The 19246-nt window shown below is 46.2% G+C and overlaps 1 gene segment (V, D, J or C); it reads left to right on the forward strand.

The window, feature by feature from the left end:
- Nucleotides 1-1952: 1952 nt before the first annotated feature.
- Nucleotides 1953-19246, forward strand: part of LOC122468843 — a 67172-nt gene continuing 49878 nt past the window's right edge. Inside the window, 1 exon segment of the C gene segment in view lies at nucleotides 1953-2223. Coding sequence covers nucleotides 1968-2223 — 256 coding nt within the window.

Below are 19246 nucleotides of genomic sequence, written 5' to 3' on the forward strand. Positions count from 1 at the left end.
CCACCTTTCCATAATGGTAGTAATGTCTGTGAGAGTACTTGGAAAAGTTTGAAATCCTATATATAAAAGTAAGGAACTGTCACTTCTTGAAAATCTATGTTTCTGGTAGGCTTCTGAGAGGAGTGATCCTTGTGCCCTTACTGCTGGGAAAGCTGGCTTATTATAAAAATGGGGCAAAATGGAAATGGGGGAAGCCTGTTGAAGGGCCCCAGTCTCCTTCTGACATAAGCTAAATGTCCTGATTACTGAGTTTCATTTATTCAGATCTGCTTTCTGGGATTAGGAGAGGATATAGCGCTGGAAAAGGCATGTTGCCAAACCCAGCCTAGTCAAAGCTCTTGAGAAGACTGGTTCAGGGGCATGTAAATACTTAAGTGATACAGTGTGTGCAGCCTGGAAGGAGTTAATGCAGCCCCGGTAGCAGACAGCATGGAATGTTCTGGGATAGGCCTTGCCTAATGAACATGCAGTGTGGTTAGCCATGAAGTTGTCAGGCGCACAAGTGCCTTGCTCAGCAGGGACGAACCCGGCACATGTCTGCCACAACAGAAACAATAATACATGATATTGCTAAATCCCACGCCTTCAGTAGTCTCTGGGGTCCTGCCTAATTAAGGCTTCCAGGGGATTCATATGAACATCCTGGGAGGCTCGAGGACATCCCTTTTCAGAGGGTGGGCAGCCGAACCTGGGGACCAAACAGGAGGTTTTACCTTCTGTGTCTGGCTTTTTACATGCGGGGGCTGCAGAGTAGCAGAGCTGGATTCCAAAGACTCAGGATTACATTCTGTCTTCCTTCGATCAGCAGAGCACTAAGATTGCTGCCACAGCAACACTTTGGCGCCGTCTGAGGACTCGGCTGAGGGCAGCCATCTGTTTTGCTTATGTCTTGCTGTTAAGGCAGCACAAGTAAAGTGTGGGGGACTCTGGAAAGTGTGAGGCTGTGAAGTGGGGGAGAGACAGGAAGGGTCATTGGAATTCCTGCCTCCTTTGTCCATAAAGCAGGTGGACACTTCTTAGCTAAATAGTAGAGTTTTCTCTCCTCGCTTCCATGTCGGTGAGCAAGCTAAAGCTTTGTCCCTTTGCTAATAAGTAGTTGCTGGAAGTGACGGCTGACTAGACAGACACAACAAATTCAGTCAAAAAGGCCAAAGAGCTTAAAAGTTGAATGCAGTTACGGAGCTAAAACATTTGTTGTCCATCTTCTTGGGGGACAGGGTTTGGTCACCACTGTGCCAAATAATGCCCCACCTCGGTTCCTTACTTACACTGTCTGTGGCATCCACCAGACACAGCCATGGGGAAGCTGTGTTTGGTCAAAGGAGGACATTTATAACAACTCCAGGTAAATATTCAAGAGCCTGGCTCTGACAGAGGCCTCACTTAACTCTCCCACTGGGGCTCACTGGGCTGCTGCGTGAGGTCGGGACACCGCGGGTTAGACCATAGGGTGACCAGCTTTCCCGTTTGACTGGGATTGAGGACCTTCCTGGGACAAAGGTCTTCTTTGCTAACCCCAGAATAGCCCCCAGGATAGTCAGACACCGTAACAAAGCTCAATGTAAACTTTCTGTGAGATACCACTAGCATTTCACCAGGTTCGAGACGGACAGAAAAGCCACACGTGTGAAGAAAGGTTCAGATGTGCCTGTCGTTTTCATTTCTGAGGCTGGGGCAAGAAGGGAAGCTTGGGAGATAGAGTTTCATGAAGCCAGAGACTAAACCTCATCTAATTCTAGTCAGCCTCCAAAATGCTGAACGCTCTCCTCCTGTCTCCCTATAATCAATTCATTGTCATCAGAAATGTGTGACACCTCGAAGGGAGGAGAGGACATGTCTTGAAAACTGATCAGAGAAATTGTCCCGAAAATGATGCCGTAAAATGGAAATGAGACCTTTAGAAAGAGAGATGCTGAACATGAGAAATCAGTAAGCCTCCGGATGGCAACCAGAGGAAGGGGAGAGAGATGAGAGTCAGGCCCTCAGGGGACCCGGCAGGTCAGTGTCCCAGAACCAAACATGGAAATGTTCCCCTGGCCCTCAGTGGGATCCAGGCCCCTGTAGATGAGTCTCTTCTCCCCAGAGTTAAAGAGGAAGATGTCTATGAGCCTCAGAGGTCTCCCTGGGGTTTTTGTAAAGGCCTCCACTGCAGTGCTGATACTGGTGGCTCTGGCTACGGAAAGCTGACATTTGGACAAGGGACCATCTTGACCATCCATCCAAGTAAGTGTAACAGGACACAGCTGCACACCGGGAATTCTGGAATTTCACCCCAGGTATCAGGCTTGACAGAAATGTATGTTGCCTGGGAACCAGATCTTGCCTGAAGTCAACAGGACCCCCAAGGTCCTGTCCCTTCTTTAATCTCAATGTTAACAGGTTCTCTTTTGGACCCTAAGCCACTAGGTCTGTCTGATCCCTACTGTTGAGTGAAGGTGACCTTGACCCCACAAAGATAGAAAAGAATCTTTCTTTGCTGCTTTCAGAACCTTCTTTGGAGATGCTGCCCAACTTTGGGGGTGGGGAAGGTCACCCTTTCCAGTCAACCCCCATCCCTCCACCAAGTAACCCAGTCTAACATTTAGTACCATTTCCTATCAGGAACTTCTTCCTTGTATGAATCTTAAATTCTTCTTAGTGCAGCGGAAGCCATTCCCACCGGTATCTTCTGCAGTGGAGAGGGATAATTGAGAGCAGAGTTTGAATAGGTATGTGGCGTTCAGTTCAGAATGGCTTTTAAATGAAAGCAGAGAGGGGAAAAAATGAAAACTGAATGGGAATCTGAGGTCTTATTTCAAATCCCTCTATGTTCTCTGAATGTCTCCCACTGCTTCTGTAGATGCAAAACTACAAAGAGAGAGAGAGAGAGAGAGCAGAATGGAAAGAATTACATAGCCACTGTGTCCATTCCTATCGCTGAAACCACCAGGCAAGGGATTACAATTAATTCCAAAGACTTTCAGATACAAGGCTTAATACCTTTTTCCTCACGGTGACTTGTATCCTTGCTGATAATTAGAGCAGATAGAAAGATTTGGCTTCCGTGTGTTTGTTGCTGCATCCCGCTGGGAAGAGAGGAGAAACTCTGCCTGGTTGTTTTGTTGTTGTTGTTGTTGGTTTGGGTTTTTTTTTTTTTTTGGTTTTTTTGTTGTTTTTTTTTTTTTTAAGATTCATAAAGTTCCTTCTGTCAGTCGTTGTAAAACTCCCTGCTGCAGGGAGAAGTGTGACAGCTCCAAGAAGCTGATACTTAGAAGGGGGATGCAACTAACCATGAAGCCAAGCAAGCTGGAAAGACCCACACTCAGTGTCCCCCGTGCACTTTTTTGCATTTTAGGCCTTTTGGCTTTCTTGCAGGGGTTCTAATGGAGTCAAATAGAAATGGATCGAGGAGATTCTGGAGCCCCGTGGGCACTCAGAAATGGGAAATGAACAACCAGGTAGAAATATGTCTTTTGAGGTGGCTTGGTAAGAAGACTAGGATGAGGAGATGTGGGTAGGAGGGCAGGATGTGACTCTGATTGCTATTTCCGGGCACTCTGTTTTCTCAGGCTCTCCCTCCAGGGCAGAGTCACCTGTGCCAAAGGAACGAGAGTGGAGGCCATGTATTTCGGTGCAGGCACAGTCTATCAGGAGGAGTCCCTGCTCTGTGTGTGCTGGGGAGGTCGTCTGACATCCCAGTTATCTCTCCACTGAGTGGCAGCATCAGTTCACGTCAGGTGGGGATGGAGCTAGAATGTGTCAGGGCTGCTACAAGGCAGAATGTCGGGTTGTTGTGACCATCTTGAATGTGCCAGATGCCTCCAAGGGAAACCTGGTTCTAATGAGCAGGGGGCACTCGGACCAATTGCCCAGTTTTTGGTTGAGCTTCTCCAAGCCCAGTCGGATGGGGGCCAAAGCTGAGAGGTTGACATTTGAGCCTGGGAGCCTTCTGACCAAACGATGCCAGCCGGGTCTGAAGAGCCAAAATTGCCTTCAGGGCTCTGCTTTGGTTGTCAGCCCCCTGGTCCTTGTCATTTCAGCAAAACGCATCCACTTAGAAAGGTCAGCTCTTCATTAGCCAGACAAATGAGAACAACATATTGACCAGAGATAAGGAGCCCAGATCTCAGCCTCTGAGAGCCTGGCATTTCCAGTCTTTTAATCACAGCGTGCTGGGGAACATATGCTGTCTCAGGGAAGGCCGATCAATGGTGCCTGAGGACCTGGTGTCACCAAGCTAGAGCTTGGAGATGGAAATGAGATGCAGATTGGGATGTTTTGTGGATGGGGGAATAACAAAGAAGTGAGGAGGAGAGGAGAGCTCACTGATGCTTTTTCAAACCTGCAGCATGTCAAAAATTGGAATCCAAGGTGGAGAACACATTTGCAGCAAGTTTCCTATCATTCCCTATAGAATATGGCCTGACTGTGGCCCCACACTCACAGAAACCATGGGTACCTGAGATGCCTTTTGAAGTGGCATAGAGAGGTCGAGGTCTAAGATCTGTAAGAGTCAACTGTCAGTTTTTGCAAAGGGTTGAGTGGCTGTGTGGCAACCTCCTCCAACAAGTTGACATTTGGGCAGGGGACAAGCATATCAATCATTCCAAGTAAGTCTCCCCGTGACTTTGCCTGTGGGGTGTGGTGGGGCTGTCACATGCATGGGCCTCAAAGGGCTGTGCAAGTGGCATGGTGGTTGAGGATACCAAGCTGAGAAAATCAAGGATTATTAACTCTAGCCAGAAAAAAAAAAAAAAAAAAGGTCAAAGAGTAGCAAATGTAGTTTTCGACTTTAAAAGTTAGCATACAGAGCTCAGGACTTGAAAATGGCAATTTGAAAAACAACCTGTGTCACCAACCTGTGTCCTCCCCACATGATGTCCCTGCATATGGGGGACAAGGTGGGGCAGGAGTGAAGATGAACAACGGACAGTGCAACGGACAGAGAGTTCAGGGAATGAGCAGGTTGGAAAGGAGCAAGGTGATCAGAGCCTCATACTGAGTTAATCTGAAGACGATGGATTGTTCCAGAAATCTCGCAAAGAAAATCCTTCCCAGACTCAAAAGATATAATAAAGAGACCTAATTAAAATGCACTTGAAAATCATATGATCATCAGGAGAGAAATTACGTCTTAAAAGAAAAAGAATTTTTTAAATGGCCAGGCATAAAACAAATGGGCCTACGCCTTTAATTAGGCAGTGAGCAGCCCAAGATGCCCATTAGCCTTCCCTTTAATCCCCTCTCAGGAGGGCTCAGTCCCTCCAGCAGTGCACGGTCACAGCTGCTCTCAGCCCTGCAGCTCCTTTTCAGATATCGCTCTGTTCCCTCGCCTGCCCAGGGAGAGAGAAGGCCTGCCTGCCTGCATGCCTGCTCTCCAGCCAGCAGGCTGGGTGGGGCCCCAGGTGTAAGTGCTGGCTCTCTCCTCTGCCTGGTTTTTGTCGGGCTCCCTATCACAGTGGAACACCGGTAACCAGAACTTCTATTTTGGGCGAGGGACAAGTTTGACTGTCATCCCAAGTAAGTCAAAGAAAATTTTCCATCACGCGCGCCGTTGTGTCAAGCAAGGCCTTTAAACTCCAGCAAGAATTGTCAAAAGTCTGCTACTCTGTTTCTCTGCTTCTGGGGATAACTTTTGCTGGAACATAGCTAAGAGCCCCTCCCCTCCACACCAAGAATGATTTATGCCTTGACTGGTCTTTATTGCCCTGCCTGAAAAATCCCTGAGGGAAGGAGGCAGGCTGTCCCCTAGCTCACCCCTCACTTCTGCACTGACCAGAGACACTTGGCCCTTTGTGGCACAGGTCATGGGAGCAGCAAATAGGGGGACAAGTATCAACTGAGAGGAAATGGGCCAGAAGGCTAGAAAAGGGAAATGAGATAATTTGGGAGAAAACCAAAATATGAGGCCGCGTAGAAGGATGAACAGGATGGCAGGGGTGTCCAGGCTCGTCACTGTGTTGGACCCGAGGGATCGCTGACAGCACGTGGAGAGAGAAAGAGGGTTTCTGTTCTCTCCAAAGGAAAATTTGGCAGAAGAATTCAAACAGACCTCATATGTCAAGCCTCTCCTAATTACAGTCTCGCATCTCAGTTTCTCTCAGTTTCTCTGGCAGGAAATAGGACGAAAGAGTCACTGGTGGCTTTGAGGTTGTAGAAGCATTGCGAGGAGGGGGTGCTGCACGAGAAATGGGTGGGGGGCTGCAGTGCAGTTTAAAGAGTTTGGAGCAATGATTTTTGTAATGACTTAGAACACTGTGTGTCTAACTACGGAGGCAACAAATTAACCTTCGGGACAGGAACTAGAGTCACTATTACACCCAGTAAGTACTTCATCCTTGGTCAGGGACTCAGTTATTCTTTAATTTCTAGGTCAGCTGTGTAAGATGCTGGGGGGGGTCCTACTAGACCATGCAGGCTCAGACATGGGAATTTCTATCTGTCCTTTCTCATAACTGGTAGAGATGGGTGTCAACCAAATATCTGAGCTTTCTGGGGCACTTGAATATTTAATTCAAAATGAGAAAATATGATTCACAATTCTCTGTTTGCTGCTGCCATCATATGCTAATGTGACATGTGAAGAAAATTCAGACAGAATAACTTCATCTTCACTTTTATCTTGTATGATAATTTTCGCTCTGAGTAGTGCACATGTTTGGAAGAAATGGTAGAAACACAGGCTATCAAAGAGACAAGCAACAAGGAGACCCAGAGAGGCAGGCAGACAGAATGCCAGGCAGTATAATTTTACAAAATTAGTCCAGCCACTGCAAAGTGGCTCTCTTTGCAGATGGCATAGGTATTTGGAAAGGTGCTAAGAGCTGATGTTCTAGGTGGGACAGGCTTACTCAGTGGCAAGACTAAGCACTCATTCCAAGGAGAAAGCTTATTATTTATTTTTTTAAGTTTCTTTCTTTATTTTTGAGAGGGAGCACAAGCAGGGGAGGGGCACGGAGAGAGAGGCAGAGAGAGAGAAACCCAAGCAGGTTCGGCATTGTCAGTGCAGAGCGCAACTCGGGGCTCGAACCTACGAATCGTGACATCATGACCTGAGCCAGACGCTTAACTGACTGCGCCACTCAGGTGCCCCTCCAAGGGGAAAGTTTACACTTGGAAAACCCAAAGATTTTGTTTTGTTTTGTTTTGTTTTGTTTTGTTCCAGTAGTTTATTAGTATGGCAGCACATCTACATTTAGTAAATTATAGTTTAGGCAAGGCACATAATTAACTGTTAAAATCAACTATGTCTAGATCTATGACAGAGAGGGAGAGAGAAAAAGAGAGAGGGATACTGGATATATATACACACAGTAATGTGAAAAACATAGGGCGCATACATTTCTTGCACCTGAAATTAAAAGCTGTGGAAAATCTGAATATGTTCACTTTGTAACCAAAGACAACTTCACAAAATGGAAAGAAAAGCATACTGAAAAAGCGAGAACTGAAGGTATGGAACCTTTCCAAGTCTGCATTTTCCAACTGTCTTAACGACTCAGTTACCTAGAGGAATCTTTTTTTTTTTTTTTTTTCTGCATTAGAAATTACAGGCACGAGTACTGAGGATTTGGATGGCTCAGACTCTTACAGTGAAAATTACGTGATAAAGCACCTCCCAGCCAGGCTGGATGGAGCATCTTTAGACATCCAAGGTTTTTCTTCTCCTCTGTCCAGATACAATAGGAAAGTGGAGCTCTCCTTTCTCTGTATCCAAGGATAGGGAGTTCAGAGAGTGTCCCAGAGTTATAAAGCGAGACCTGAGCAGTGGGATCTGGGGACCCAGCAATGGTTAGTCGGCTTAGTAGCCAGAAACTTTCGGGGAAATTGTCCAGGATCAAAACATAACAAACCAGGGAAAATGCCAAACTTCCCCGCATCATTAAGAGCAGCTCGGTGTAAGAATGCTATACCCAGCAGGGGACAGTCAGACTGGCTGTAAATCAACGCAGAGCCCCAAATATTTGAAAACTGTATGTGGAGGCCAGCTATAATGAGTTTGTTTCCAAGCAGTGCTTCCAGAAATTGTTAGTGGTTGGTAGTTGCTATGGGTTTTGAAATTAGAGGACATCACAGCACAGTAGAATGTTTTGGAACAGGGGGAGCATGATTAGGATTAATGAGATGAAAGAAAATTCTGGCTAGAGGGCTAGAAAAGTCCTGAAAGAAAAGATACACTAGGCCTTTGGAGTGTTCCTTCAAGGGAAGAGTTGCAACATTTATCTAGGCCAAGAAGCAAAAAGCAAACACAGGCCAATTCCATACACAATCGACCTGGTCACATTTAAAAGTTTCTGCAATTATTCCAACGGCCTTGGCTTGGCTTCTTGGCCAAATCCCAGCAGTTCCTAAAAGCAAAGTGGAACAGTCCTCTGTTTCCAGAGCGAAGCCACTGGCCCCCACCCCACCCAGTGCGCACCCCTGCCCACGTGGTTTTTGTAGAGGAGTCTGATGCTGTGGGAAACAACCCAATCTTTGGCTCCGGAACCATTTTGAGAGTCAAGCCTTGTGAGTATAAAACACATTCTGGGACACCCTAGTCTCAACCCGAGTTTCATTCCGTGCTGAGGAAACTTTCTGGTTTAGACATATTTGATTCCACGGAAAGAAAGTGAAATTTCAGGGGTACCATAAGAACTTCACTAGTGTCACTCACTTAAGAATCGCCAAGCGTTGCCTCTGAGAGAGCTAATCACACCAATTAACTAGAATGACCCACAGCTTTAAAATAGAATTAAAAAAAAATTTTTTTTTATGTCAGCATCTCTATGGACCACACTGCTTGCTATTTGGTGTCTTGACTCCAAAATGGAAAACTTAGTGTGCAGTCTCAAGCTTAGCCACTTCTCCCAAGCCTGCGACTTAGGGAGGTGTGGGAGCTCAAAGGGCATTTCTGGGTGGTGTCAGGGGGAAGCTGGGCAGACCGGCTGGCGAGATGACACTTGCGACAGGCATCTGCCCTGTTTCTGTAAAGCTGCTGACAACAGTGAGAAGACTGGCAGCAGGGAAAGGCTTATTTTTGGGACCAGGACTCCTTTAACCGTCAGGCTAACTTACGTCTGAGGGCAAGTGAGGTCTTCATGTCTTTTCCTATTATGTGTTCTAGACTGACCATTGAGTTGTCCTGTTTTAGATTCCAGATAGACAAACCATGGCGTTGTTTTGTGCCCCTTTAAATATCCGTGACGAAGGGTCTCCGTCTTAGCCATCCTCTCCGACATGATGGGGGAGAAGTTTGTGGCCACAGCCACTCTGGTAAAACGGGTTAGTGGCTGTGTAGTGGCACTCCCAGTCCTCATCCTTGGGCCCCTTCCCTCGATCGTGTATTTTTTGAGCTTTTATGACAGCAACAAGGGAGGGGGAGAGATAACCAACAGCACCAGCCGGGCTGGTGTCTGGGGGCTTCTGAGCTGCTGTAGAGGTTCTGAGGGTTTCAGGGCGTGGGTCTCTGGCAGGGTGATTTATGTAAAGGGTTGACCCACGGTGTCAATGTAGGAGGAAGTACTAACAGACTCACCTTTGGGAAGGGGACCGAGCTCATCATCCAGCCCTGTAAGTGTTTCTGCTCAGGACATCAGGATCCAAATGCAGGCCCCCTGGGAACATTTCCCAACCCTGCTCATGAGCCTCTGCTACCCCTGCCACCAATGGCACCTTCCTACACACAGAGGGGATTTTGAGCCGTGTAGATGAGGGAGGTGATACAGTCTGTGATTCGGAGGACTCCTGTGTGCTTTTGCGATTGTATTTGATTACGAGGCCATTGTTGGGAATTCTAGGCTCCAAGAGACAAAGGGTACCACTTAGGATTGGGGCACAAACATCTGTGGGCTGCTTTCTTAGCAGGACTGTGCAATGACTTTCACAGGAATTGCGGAAATGGCTGTGCATGTGGAGGTTTGATTGTTTCTCTTTTTCTGCCTTCATGCCCTCTTCTCTGCCTGACTTAGAGACCTTACATTAGAACAGTGATTAATCATTTGATTTCTGAGCCCCATCACTCATCAAGTCTGGCAAGAGGGATCCATTAACATAAAACCCAGAAAGGAAAAGGACAAAGAGTTCACTTCCCAGAGTCTCCAGGGTTGAACTTGACACGTCTTTGGCGTTAATCAACGAGCCAGCACCCTATGATCAGTTGAGGCCAAAGAGGGCCACAGGCTGATAGTGTTAGCCAAGCAGGTATCTGCCTGGACCCCCCTGCCCTCACAGGGGCTAAGAGTGCAGTGTTTGGAAAATGGACATGGGTCTCTGAGGGCCCACCCGGCTGTACATCTGGGAGGAGGTCATGGAGAGAGCTCTGAGTAAGCCAGTGGAGGGTGGTGACCAGATGGAAACTTGAGCAAGTTTCTGTTATGGAGCATCTCACAGTGTGACCACTGGCAGTGCCAGGAAATTAGTCTTTGGGACTGGAACGAGACTTCAGGTCACCCCGGGTAGGTGATAGGAGCCATGAGGTAACTTAACTGTGTGTTGCTTTAAAACAGGGGGTACTACAGAGGGGATGTCCTGGCTGGATATAGTCCTTCCTCCCTTCCAGTGGAGGTGATCTCACAGAGGATATCTGCATTCAGTCAGAATTTGTGTTATTTTTATTTCCATTACTGAATCTTTCCTTTCCACCTGGGCAAACAGACTTCTCCCTGCTCCACGCTTCTTCAGTCTTCATATCCTATGTGTTTCCATTGGAACAGTGGGTCTGGGAATTAATTTGTCACTCCAGGCAGCAGAACGAAAAGGGTTCTCAAATGGAGACTAGCAAGTGCCACTTATTCTGGTAACTTTTCAGCGGCGATATGTGCAAATGGAAGGAAGTGGGCTAGGTGAACTTCTAATGACTGTTTTAGAGAGACTGTAAGGAAACTTGCTTAACGTCCTACACACTCAGCTTCTGAGAGGAGTCATTTGGTCAGACACTCAGTGCACTAAAAGCAAAACCTCGACCCTCTGAACACATAGTCAATCGCCAACCCTCTCCCCCAAAGCTCTGCTGTGTTTCATTGTTTGTCAATTACAAGATGACTACATGATAATTAACATGAAATTATATAGATGAGTAGTTTGAGTATTTTGAACCCATAATTAAGATGCAAATTATAGAAGTTCTGGAGCATGCCACGAGCCAGTACCTCATACATAGTGGTCCCTGAAGACAAACAGTGTGTTCGGGCACGATTTGTTTGTGGCATGGGTTGATACACAGTTCAGGAACCTGTTTGCAAGCTGATTAGATGTCTCCAAGTGCCAATTTGGGGTCTAGATGAGCTGTGCTCAGTGAGCTGAGAAGTGCCCGCTTTTACAGCCTAGAAGCATGACAAGGTGGCTGGGTTCCTAAAGTAAATGGAGAATAGGACTATTGCGTTGTGTGGTACTGGTGGATGCCTCTCCCCTTCATCCCTGCCACGCTGGGAGCCTGGCTGCAAGTCTTCCCCAGGAGGTTTTTGTTAAAGGGTGTGTCACTGTGGCAATAACAACAATGACCTACGCTTTGGAGCAGGGACCAGACTGACGGTAAAGCCATGTGAGTGAGGGGAGTGGGCCAATCTCAAAAGCTGATCAGGGCGAGTAGTGGTGTTCTTCTGTGCAGTTTTAGTGGGATTAAGACACTGCCCCTCCCAACCGAACCGAGGCACCCAGTTTCTTTGTGCCTGAGCTGGTTGGAAGTCTGTCAGTTAATGAACTCAGGCAATCCTAAGGACAGATCATAGAGAAGTAGAAGTTTTCACTGGCTTCTTCATTGGCTCTGGATATAAAGAAATGCTAAGGATAACAGGCAAACCCACATTCTGTGATAAGATGAAGACCTAACAACTCAGAAATTGGGGTTTCCTCCATAAGGACCCCTCTAATCCAAAAGGAGTGCAAGCAGCTCTCTTAATGTGGTTTTTGGCTTTTGTTGGTTTTGTTGTTGTTTTTACTAATATTCTTTATACGAACTACGGCTCTGAAAGTGGCATGGTGCTCCTGCCCCCGGTGTTAACCATCTGTGTTAGGTGGTTTGTCTCTGCCTGACCTTGTGAGTTGTCCTATGTGTCTCAGGCATGAGCAGGCCATCAAAACCCAGTGTTCTGGAAGCAAAATGGATGGTTTAAGAGCAAGCTCAGATCTCTCTGCACAGCTGGCTGTTACTTTTAGAGGGATGTCCTAACCCTGCCGAGGAGCTGGGAGCTGAGGCTGCGGGGTGGTGAGTCTTCTGCCAGAGGGGAAAGTGGCCTCGCTCTTCCAGTCTCCCCCTCAGTCCTTCCTTCCTCCTGATTATTGTAAGGCCTCATATGACTGTGTGAATTATGGAGGTAGCCAAAGCAAGCTCTACTTTGGAAAAGGCACTAAACTCTCTGTTAAACCAAGTAAGTTGGGGGGGTGGTCTCAGAAACTAAATCGGTGAGCAGGACTCAAGGATGACCCAGAGTGAAGGAGGCGAAATTCACCAGCCTCTTTCTCTGTGGTGTCTTTCCACACTTCACCCATGACCCTCAAAACTGCCCCTGGTCTATGCCCCTGGCTGTCCTCAGTCCAGACGGGCACTTCCCTCTGCTGGACGGCAGAAAACTCTGGGCTTCATAACAGGAAACAAAGTTCTCCCCAGGATGGCATTTCTCAGGAGTGATCACCCGTCTCACTGTGGTGAGTGGGCAACCTTCTCAGCAGTGGTGTCGTAGATGAGCCATGGTCTGTGTGGCTGCTGTGTGGTTGGTTTTCAGACACTAGAGTTAATGGAGCACCACAGGAGGGGGGCAGCAGAGTGGTTACTGCGAGGGGCTTTTTATTTAGGGAAAACGCACTGTGGAACTCAGACGGCGGGTATGTAGTCAACTTTGGCAAAGGCACCTCACTGCTGGTCACACCCGGTGAGTTCTTGTGGTTAACTAATTATTCTTTCTGGAAAGAAACCCAGTGGGGCCTGTCGAAACACAGCTGAATTTAATTGCTTCGTTTAGCGTGCAGGCATTAACTGTGTCAGATGTGTGAGCCAGATATGAATACATGTTTCCCCAGAGGCTGGATTTGGTTATCAGGTCTATGGGCAGTTTGATAAATTGTATTAATACCACAGGCGGTGTTTCTCGAAAGTCCACATAGCATGTTGAGGCTTTGGGAAAGAGGCAGAGATAAGAGAAAGAAAGGCTCTGTGTTAGAGACAGAAACGAACCAGTGGAAAGGGAGGCGACCAAAGCAGGAGTGTGTAGCCAAGGAAGTGTGTCCTTAACAGACAAGTGACGGGGACCCAGTTGAGTTTATGCCCGTGTCACCGGGTAGAGGTGAAAAATCTGGGAAGTGGACTGGGGACTCGGATGAGGGTTGAGCAGCAGGAGTTAAAAGCTTCTCATGGCTTTCTGGACAGCCCCCTTTTCGCTGAGAGGACCCACTTCACCCATTCACCTGACCAAGCTGTCCCTGTGGGAGGAGCAGAGAATCCCGACACCCTGAAAAGCTCCCCACCTCCACTGGATTATCTGTGATAAAGCAGAATGTTTATCCAAACTGTGAAGCTGTCAGGGACAGGGTAATAGAGATGGATTGTAGAAAGCAGTATTGAAGAGTTACGGGCCATCCCCACACCTTGCAGAATTCAGTGTTTTTTGGTTGTGCTTTTGTTGTTGTTTTTTTGCCTTCCCATTAGAGTCACAGCAACTGGGTGCTTTCCATGCCGACATACTCTTTGTAGCAATGCCTGCCACTCTACATTTTGTGGTATTTCTCGTCGACAACCCTCTGTGCCTGAAGCAGGTGTGACAATAATGTAATGGGGCTGATTTGTCAACAAATGGAGTTGATACATTTAAATGAGTGGCCCAGCCAAACCACTCAGCTTCAAGTGGCACACAGGTTATTCCAACACTGCCCATGGCACCCCTTCGCTTTTGAATCCACCCTCAAAGGTCAAGGCACATCCTTTTTTTTTTTTTTAAGACACATTCTTTTTGTACCATCCATGATGCCTCTGTCTTTGAAGGTGGATTTCATTTTTGTTAATAATCACAAGCCTTTCAGAGCCATGATTTATAAAATAAAGGAGGGACTCAAACTAGTTACTGGTACTATTTTGGTTCCAAAATGAGGTATGAATATAAAATAGTATCATTGGTGTGTTTGTGTGGCTCATAAACTGATTCTCATCGAGAGTCCTAAAGGGACTACTTCAAAGGGGTCAAAAATCATTTAGATGTTCAAATCCTGAGATGTTTTGAGCCTCTTTTAGCTATTTTATCCTCTTTACTTAATAAACACACTTAAGATAAACATAGCATGAAATTGAGGAAGTTTTGCAAACTCAGACCTCATCAAACCAATGAAGACTTTATGTATGAACTGAGATAATTATCCCAAATAAATTCCTTTTGGAAAAACATGAGGGCAGTACCTTCCAATGGGAAGTGCATATGATGTCCTACTAATTGATAACACACCTATTCCACGAAATGGTAACTTTATGTCGGTTTGTGTAGAGCCACATAACACTGTGACAACTCAGGAAACTACAAATACATCTTTGGAGAAGGCACCAGGCTGACGGTTTTACCAAGTGAGTATTACAGACAAGACAAGACTTTATTTTTAAAGCTGCTGGTGTTCAAGGATCAAGAGAAGGTAAAATAAGAGAGATATTCATTATAAACTATAGAAGCAAAAATTACTGCTCCCTAAAGTGGTAATTCTGGGTCTCTCTACTCCAGACAGGAGAGGTAAAGGAGACTTCTGAGGACCACCAAGACGGATTTACCACCATTTTCATTTGAATTGTATTAATCCTTAGAAAAATATTAGCTAAAATGCTCGAGAGACCCCTCTAAACACTGTAGGAATTCCTTGGTCCGTAGTCTCTTCTTTTAAAACTGTATTCTCATTCCATACTTTTCACTTGCTTTTCCCACCCTTCTTTTGGCCTCCCTCCTTTGTCCAACTCAGCATTTCATCTGGGCATTCATATTTTGAGAAACCATTATGCCCACTTCTTAGCCTGTCACTTAAGACTCTAAAACCTGGCCATTTTGGTTCTCTAAATTTATTCCTACTTGTTCCCTTCCACAAACGCTCTGCTCGAGGCAAATGAGGCACCTACTTCCCCTGAATGCCTGCACTTGCCCAAGCCAATACCTGGTGTTCATAAATCAGTCATCATGGACCCACAACTGTAAACAGACTAGCACACATGAAACACATTGAGTTTCACAGGTGACACCGCACTGAATTTCATAGGGAGAGCTTGAGAAATCATATCCCTTTTTAAAAATTAAAGAGGCTTGGGTAAGAGAGATCCAGCAAGCAAATAGCAAAGTAGGAAGGAAGGAAATGCTTCTGTAGTGGATGTGGGAAGGAGGGATCTATCCACAGGAAGATATTCTCCAGAGGAGAAAAAACACTGACTAAATCCAAGAAGGAAATGTATCGGCTGCCATATTACCTGTGTGTTCCTTGTTTCCCCCCTGGTATGGTCTGTTCCTGATTGTTTCTTGTTAAGCCCATGGTCCTCCAAGCAGCCAGAGGTGAGGAAAAGGGAGGACACCATGCTATACACTCAGCAGGGGTGTCCATGGACTTTTCTTCTCAGATTTTCCTTCAAGTTATCCTCAAAGGTAAGAGAGATTCAAAAGATTCACCTAGACAGAATAGGAGAAGCTGCCTATAAGAGAAACATTTCAGGTTAGCTCTCAACATGTGTTACCTGAGGAAAGGGCCAGTAAGAATGGAAAAGTGTCCACTGGGACAAAGACAGAAAATGTCTTGTCCTGGTGACCATCTGAGCAGGGAGTAGAAAGGGCTGGAGTTGGAGTTGGTGAATTCAGGGCTGGCCAGTGCCTGTAACTGTCTTTAGTTCTATGGAATGAGAAAAGGTGAGAATCCCCTCTGCTGTTCCACAAGCTGGACGTCAGTCAGAGCTGTCTGGCTCCAGCACCCCGAGGGATGGACCGACATGCTGACCCCCACCCCTGCCGGGGGGCCCTGGCAGCCACCCTCAGTCTCTCCCACGGTGACGACAATATCTCTGACTGCTTTGGCGTGGTGCCATGGACACGAACTGTTCCTCCTTTGTCCAAACGAGGAATATGATCTTCAGAACCCCTGGAGAATTATTATCTAAAACACCAGAGGATACACTAGGATTTTGGCAGTCAGCATTCTGGGCTTGTACAGGAAAACTCCCTCTTTAGAATATTTAGAAAGAATATCCTTCATTTATCCAACGTGGAAACAGTCCTGAAATCCAAGCTGGTGCTAAGATTCTGTGCCAGGTTATTACTGTGACAATTACTTAATATTCTCTGTGCTCACGGTATCGCTCCTTCCAGAAGATCTTTAGGGAAAACTTAGTTCAGTTTCTAGGAGGTTTTTGCTGAGCTGAAGATCACTGTGTGAATAATAATGCGGGCAGCAAGCTCACATTTGGAGGGGGAACAAGGTTAATGGTCAAATCCTGTGAGTATCTCTGCTGAATCCATAATGAGTGTTCTAATTTCTAAAGGAAGCCATAGCACTGAGCTTCATTTGGGGGCTGTTTTCTCCACCCAATTTTATTTTGTATGTTAATTCTGATTGTGAATCCTCATGATTATACTGTGTATATATATGCCATAGGTACATGTGAAAATGGGCAGATGTGTGATGGCCGGGCACAGGAACAGATGGACTGGAGAGTAACAGGCTCCTTGTGCTTTTTGTCTTAACCGTCGGGTGAGAAAGTCCTGACTGTGTTGGGTGCAGGGCTGGGTGAGCACTGGAGTCAGGAGAGTCCTTCTCCAGTGGCTTTGTCAGGATTGCCCGACTCCTTCCTGGTCAGGGAGTGGGTCGGTCTAGAGGGGAGGGATGCACTGTTTAATCCGAGAAGAGCCTTTCCGTCCCAACCACGCTACGAATTGACCACAATAATACGTAGTCCCCTCCACTGCCTCTTTGGCTGGGGTCCCAGCTGGAGGAGCACGCTGCCTGGATTGGGGGATTGAAAGGGAGTTCCTGGTACACGTTGGCCTGGTTGGTTTCTGTAAGGCTTTCTATGACTGTGTAATATTGGCAACAACCGTAAGCTGATTTGGGGATTGGGGACAAGTCTGGCAGTAAATCCAAGTGAGTCTTCAAATTAACTCTCTCAAACCTGTCTGTGCAGTTTGCAATATCTCAGAAACTGTCTCTCCCTTTTGAGCCCTAATGTTTAAAATGTGCAGTTGCGGGTGGTGTTTTTCTCCCGTCCACCCAAGCTGAGCCCTTGCATCTCCTTCAGTCAAAATGACAAGATAGAGGGATCCAGGAATGCAGGGTAGGAAGGCAGTTGGAGTACCTGACTGTTTTCTTATAGCACAAACAGGTGGGCCCATTCCAAAAAAGGGCTATTAGGGAGCGTTGAAAGTTGGAGAAGGTGGGAATATGCATCATGTTTCATGGCCTCCTCCATGCATACTGTGCCTACTTCGCATGGGCCATTGTAAATACTGTTCCCCTGAGGCCAAAGATAAGTCAGGCACTGCCAGGAACTCCCAGGACTCAGGGCCATCCCTGTGACCTCCTTGGAGAGCACCTCCCCACCAAGGACAACCCAGGATGACTCAGATTTGCCATATAATTACTGCATCTCTCAGCCTTCCTTGGCTTACAGCCTTACAGTGGATTTGTTAGAAGTAACGGGAAAGGAATTGGTTTCATCCTAATTCTGGCCTCCCCCAAGAAGTTCTTCTCTCCAAGAATCTCCAAGAGCATCTTAGAGACCACCTACCCTGTTTGGAATTGTGCTTTGTATAACCAGGCTGTGTTTGTTCCCAGTAGTGTTTGCTGTGGCTTTGGCTGGGGCTAGCTCCCAGGACAGTTCCAGGCTTGGCAAAGCTCAGGGAGAAGAAGGGGAGTTCACAGTGGAGCCAAGGGGCTTCAGGAAAGACATCTTTGATATAGGGGTTAATGAATTTCTAAACAAGCTTCTGTGTGTTAACCTGATAAGACTCTCCAGGGAGAAGGTCACCTTACCTTTGCAGCTCTAAATGTAAGACATGCGTTGCAAGAAAAAAAAAAGGGGAAATGTCAATTGCAGTGCCAAAATGAAGAGACTGGGTATAAATACTGAATCAGTTTTAATGTTCGGTTTGTGAAATGTAAGCCTTTCAGCAGAACCAGCTCAGGGTACGTTTATTAGGGTCAGTGAGCTAACTGTTTTGTCAATGTTACTGGCACACAAACTTCAAAGGAGAACCCAAAATAGAAAAAATGGCTAAGAGCATAGTGGTTAAGAACATGAATTGTGGAATCAAACTGCCTGGGCAAACCCTAACTCTGCTATTTACTGGACGTGTGACCTTCGGCAGGTTACCTAATCTCTTTATGCCTCCTTTTTCTCATCTGTAAAATGGGGATAATAATACTACCTACCTCACTGAATTATCAGATTAAAAGAGTTAACACCTATAAAGGGCTTTGCCTAGTGGCTGGCACATAGTAAGTCTTCAACAAATATCAGTTATTATTACTAGATCAGGTTGCTGGCAGGAAGGAAAAGGAAAAAATCCTATCCTAAAGTTTTTGTAAAGCGCAGCAGTGGAGTGTGGCTCTGGCAGCAGAGGAAAGTTCATCTTTGGGCAGGGGACAAGTTTACAAGTAAAACCAGGTGGGTCTCAATGTTCCTGACTGAGGCACAACTGCCCACTACATTCCTCTTGAGGGTCATCTTATCCACCTTCTCCATTTCTAACCAAGGACTTTGATTGTTAGGTTTTATTTTCCTTTTATACAAGCTAGTAGGATGTGTGTAAAGCCCAGCTAATAGGGTCTTCTCTAACCCATTTGGTTTCAGCTAGAGGCAAAAAGGGCAGAAAGACTGGAGGTGATCTGGGTCTGGAAATTCTAGGCTAAGACTGAGAGAATATAAATTTGGCTGACCTTGGAGAAATAAAAACATCCAATGTGAGAGGCTCACAGAAAGTAAAAGTGATTTTCCTAATAGTACACTAGAGTAGAAACCACCCCTATGGCTACTAGAATTCTCCAAGAACTGTCATTCAGGGAGAAAACTGTCTTTCAAGCATGGAAATAGCAAGCTTTTATTTGAAATGCAGAAAAAATGGGGAGGAAAGAAGAGAAACTGTTGGTGACTTGGATTTTTTTTTTCTTTTGTCAAGAAACATGGAAGACCGCATTTTACATAGGATGGGGTTTTGGTTTTTTAAGTTTATTTATCTTGAGAAAGAGAGAGGGAGAATGGGTGGGGGAGAGGCAGAGAGAGAGGGAGAGAGAGAACCCCAGGCAGGCTCTGTGCTGTCAGTGCAGAGCCCGACACGGGACTCAATCCCAC

The sequence above is a fragment of the Prionailurus bengalensis genome, chromosome B3, assembly GCF_016509475.1.
Source record: "Prionailurus bengalensis isolate Pbe53 chromosome B3, Fcat_Pben_1.1_paternal_pri, whole genome shotgun sequence".
Lineage (NCBI taxonomy): Eukaryota > Metazoa > Chordata > Mammalia > Carnivora > Felidae > Prionailurus > Prionailurus bengalensis.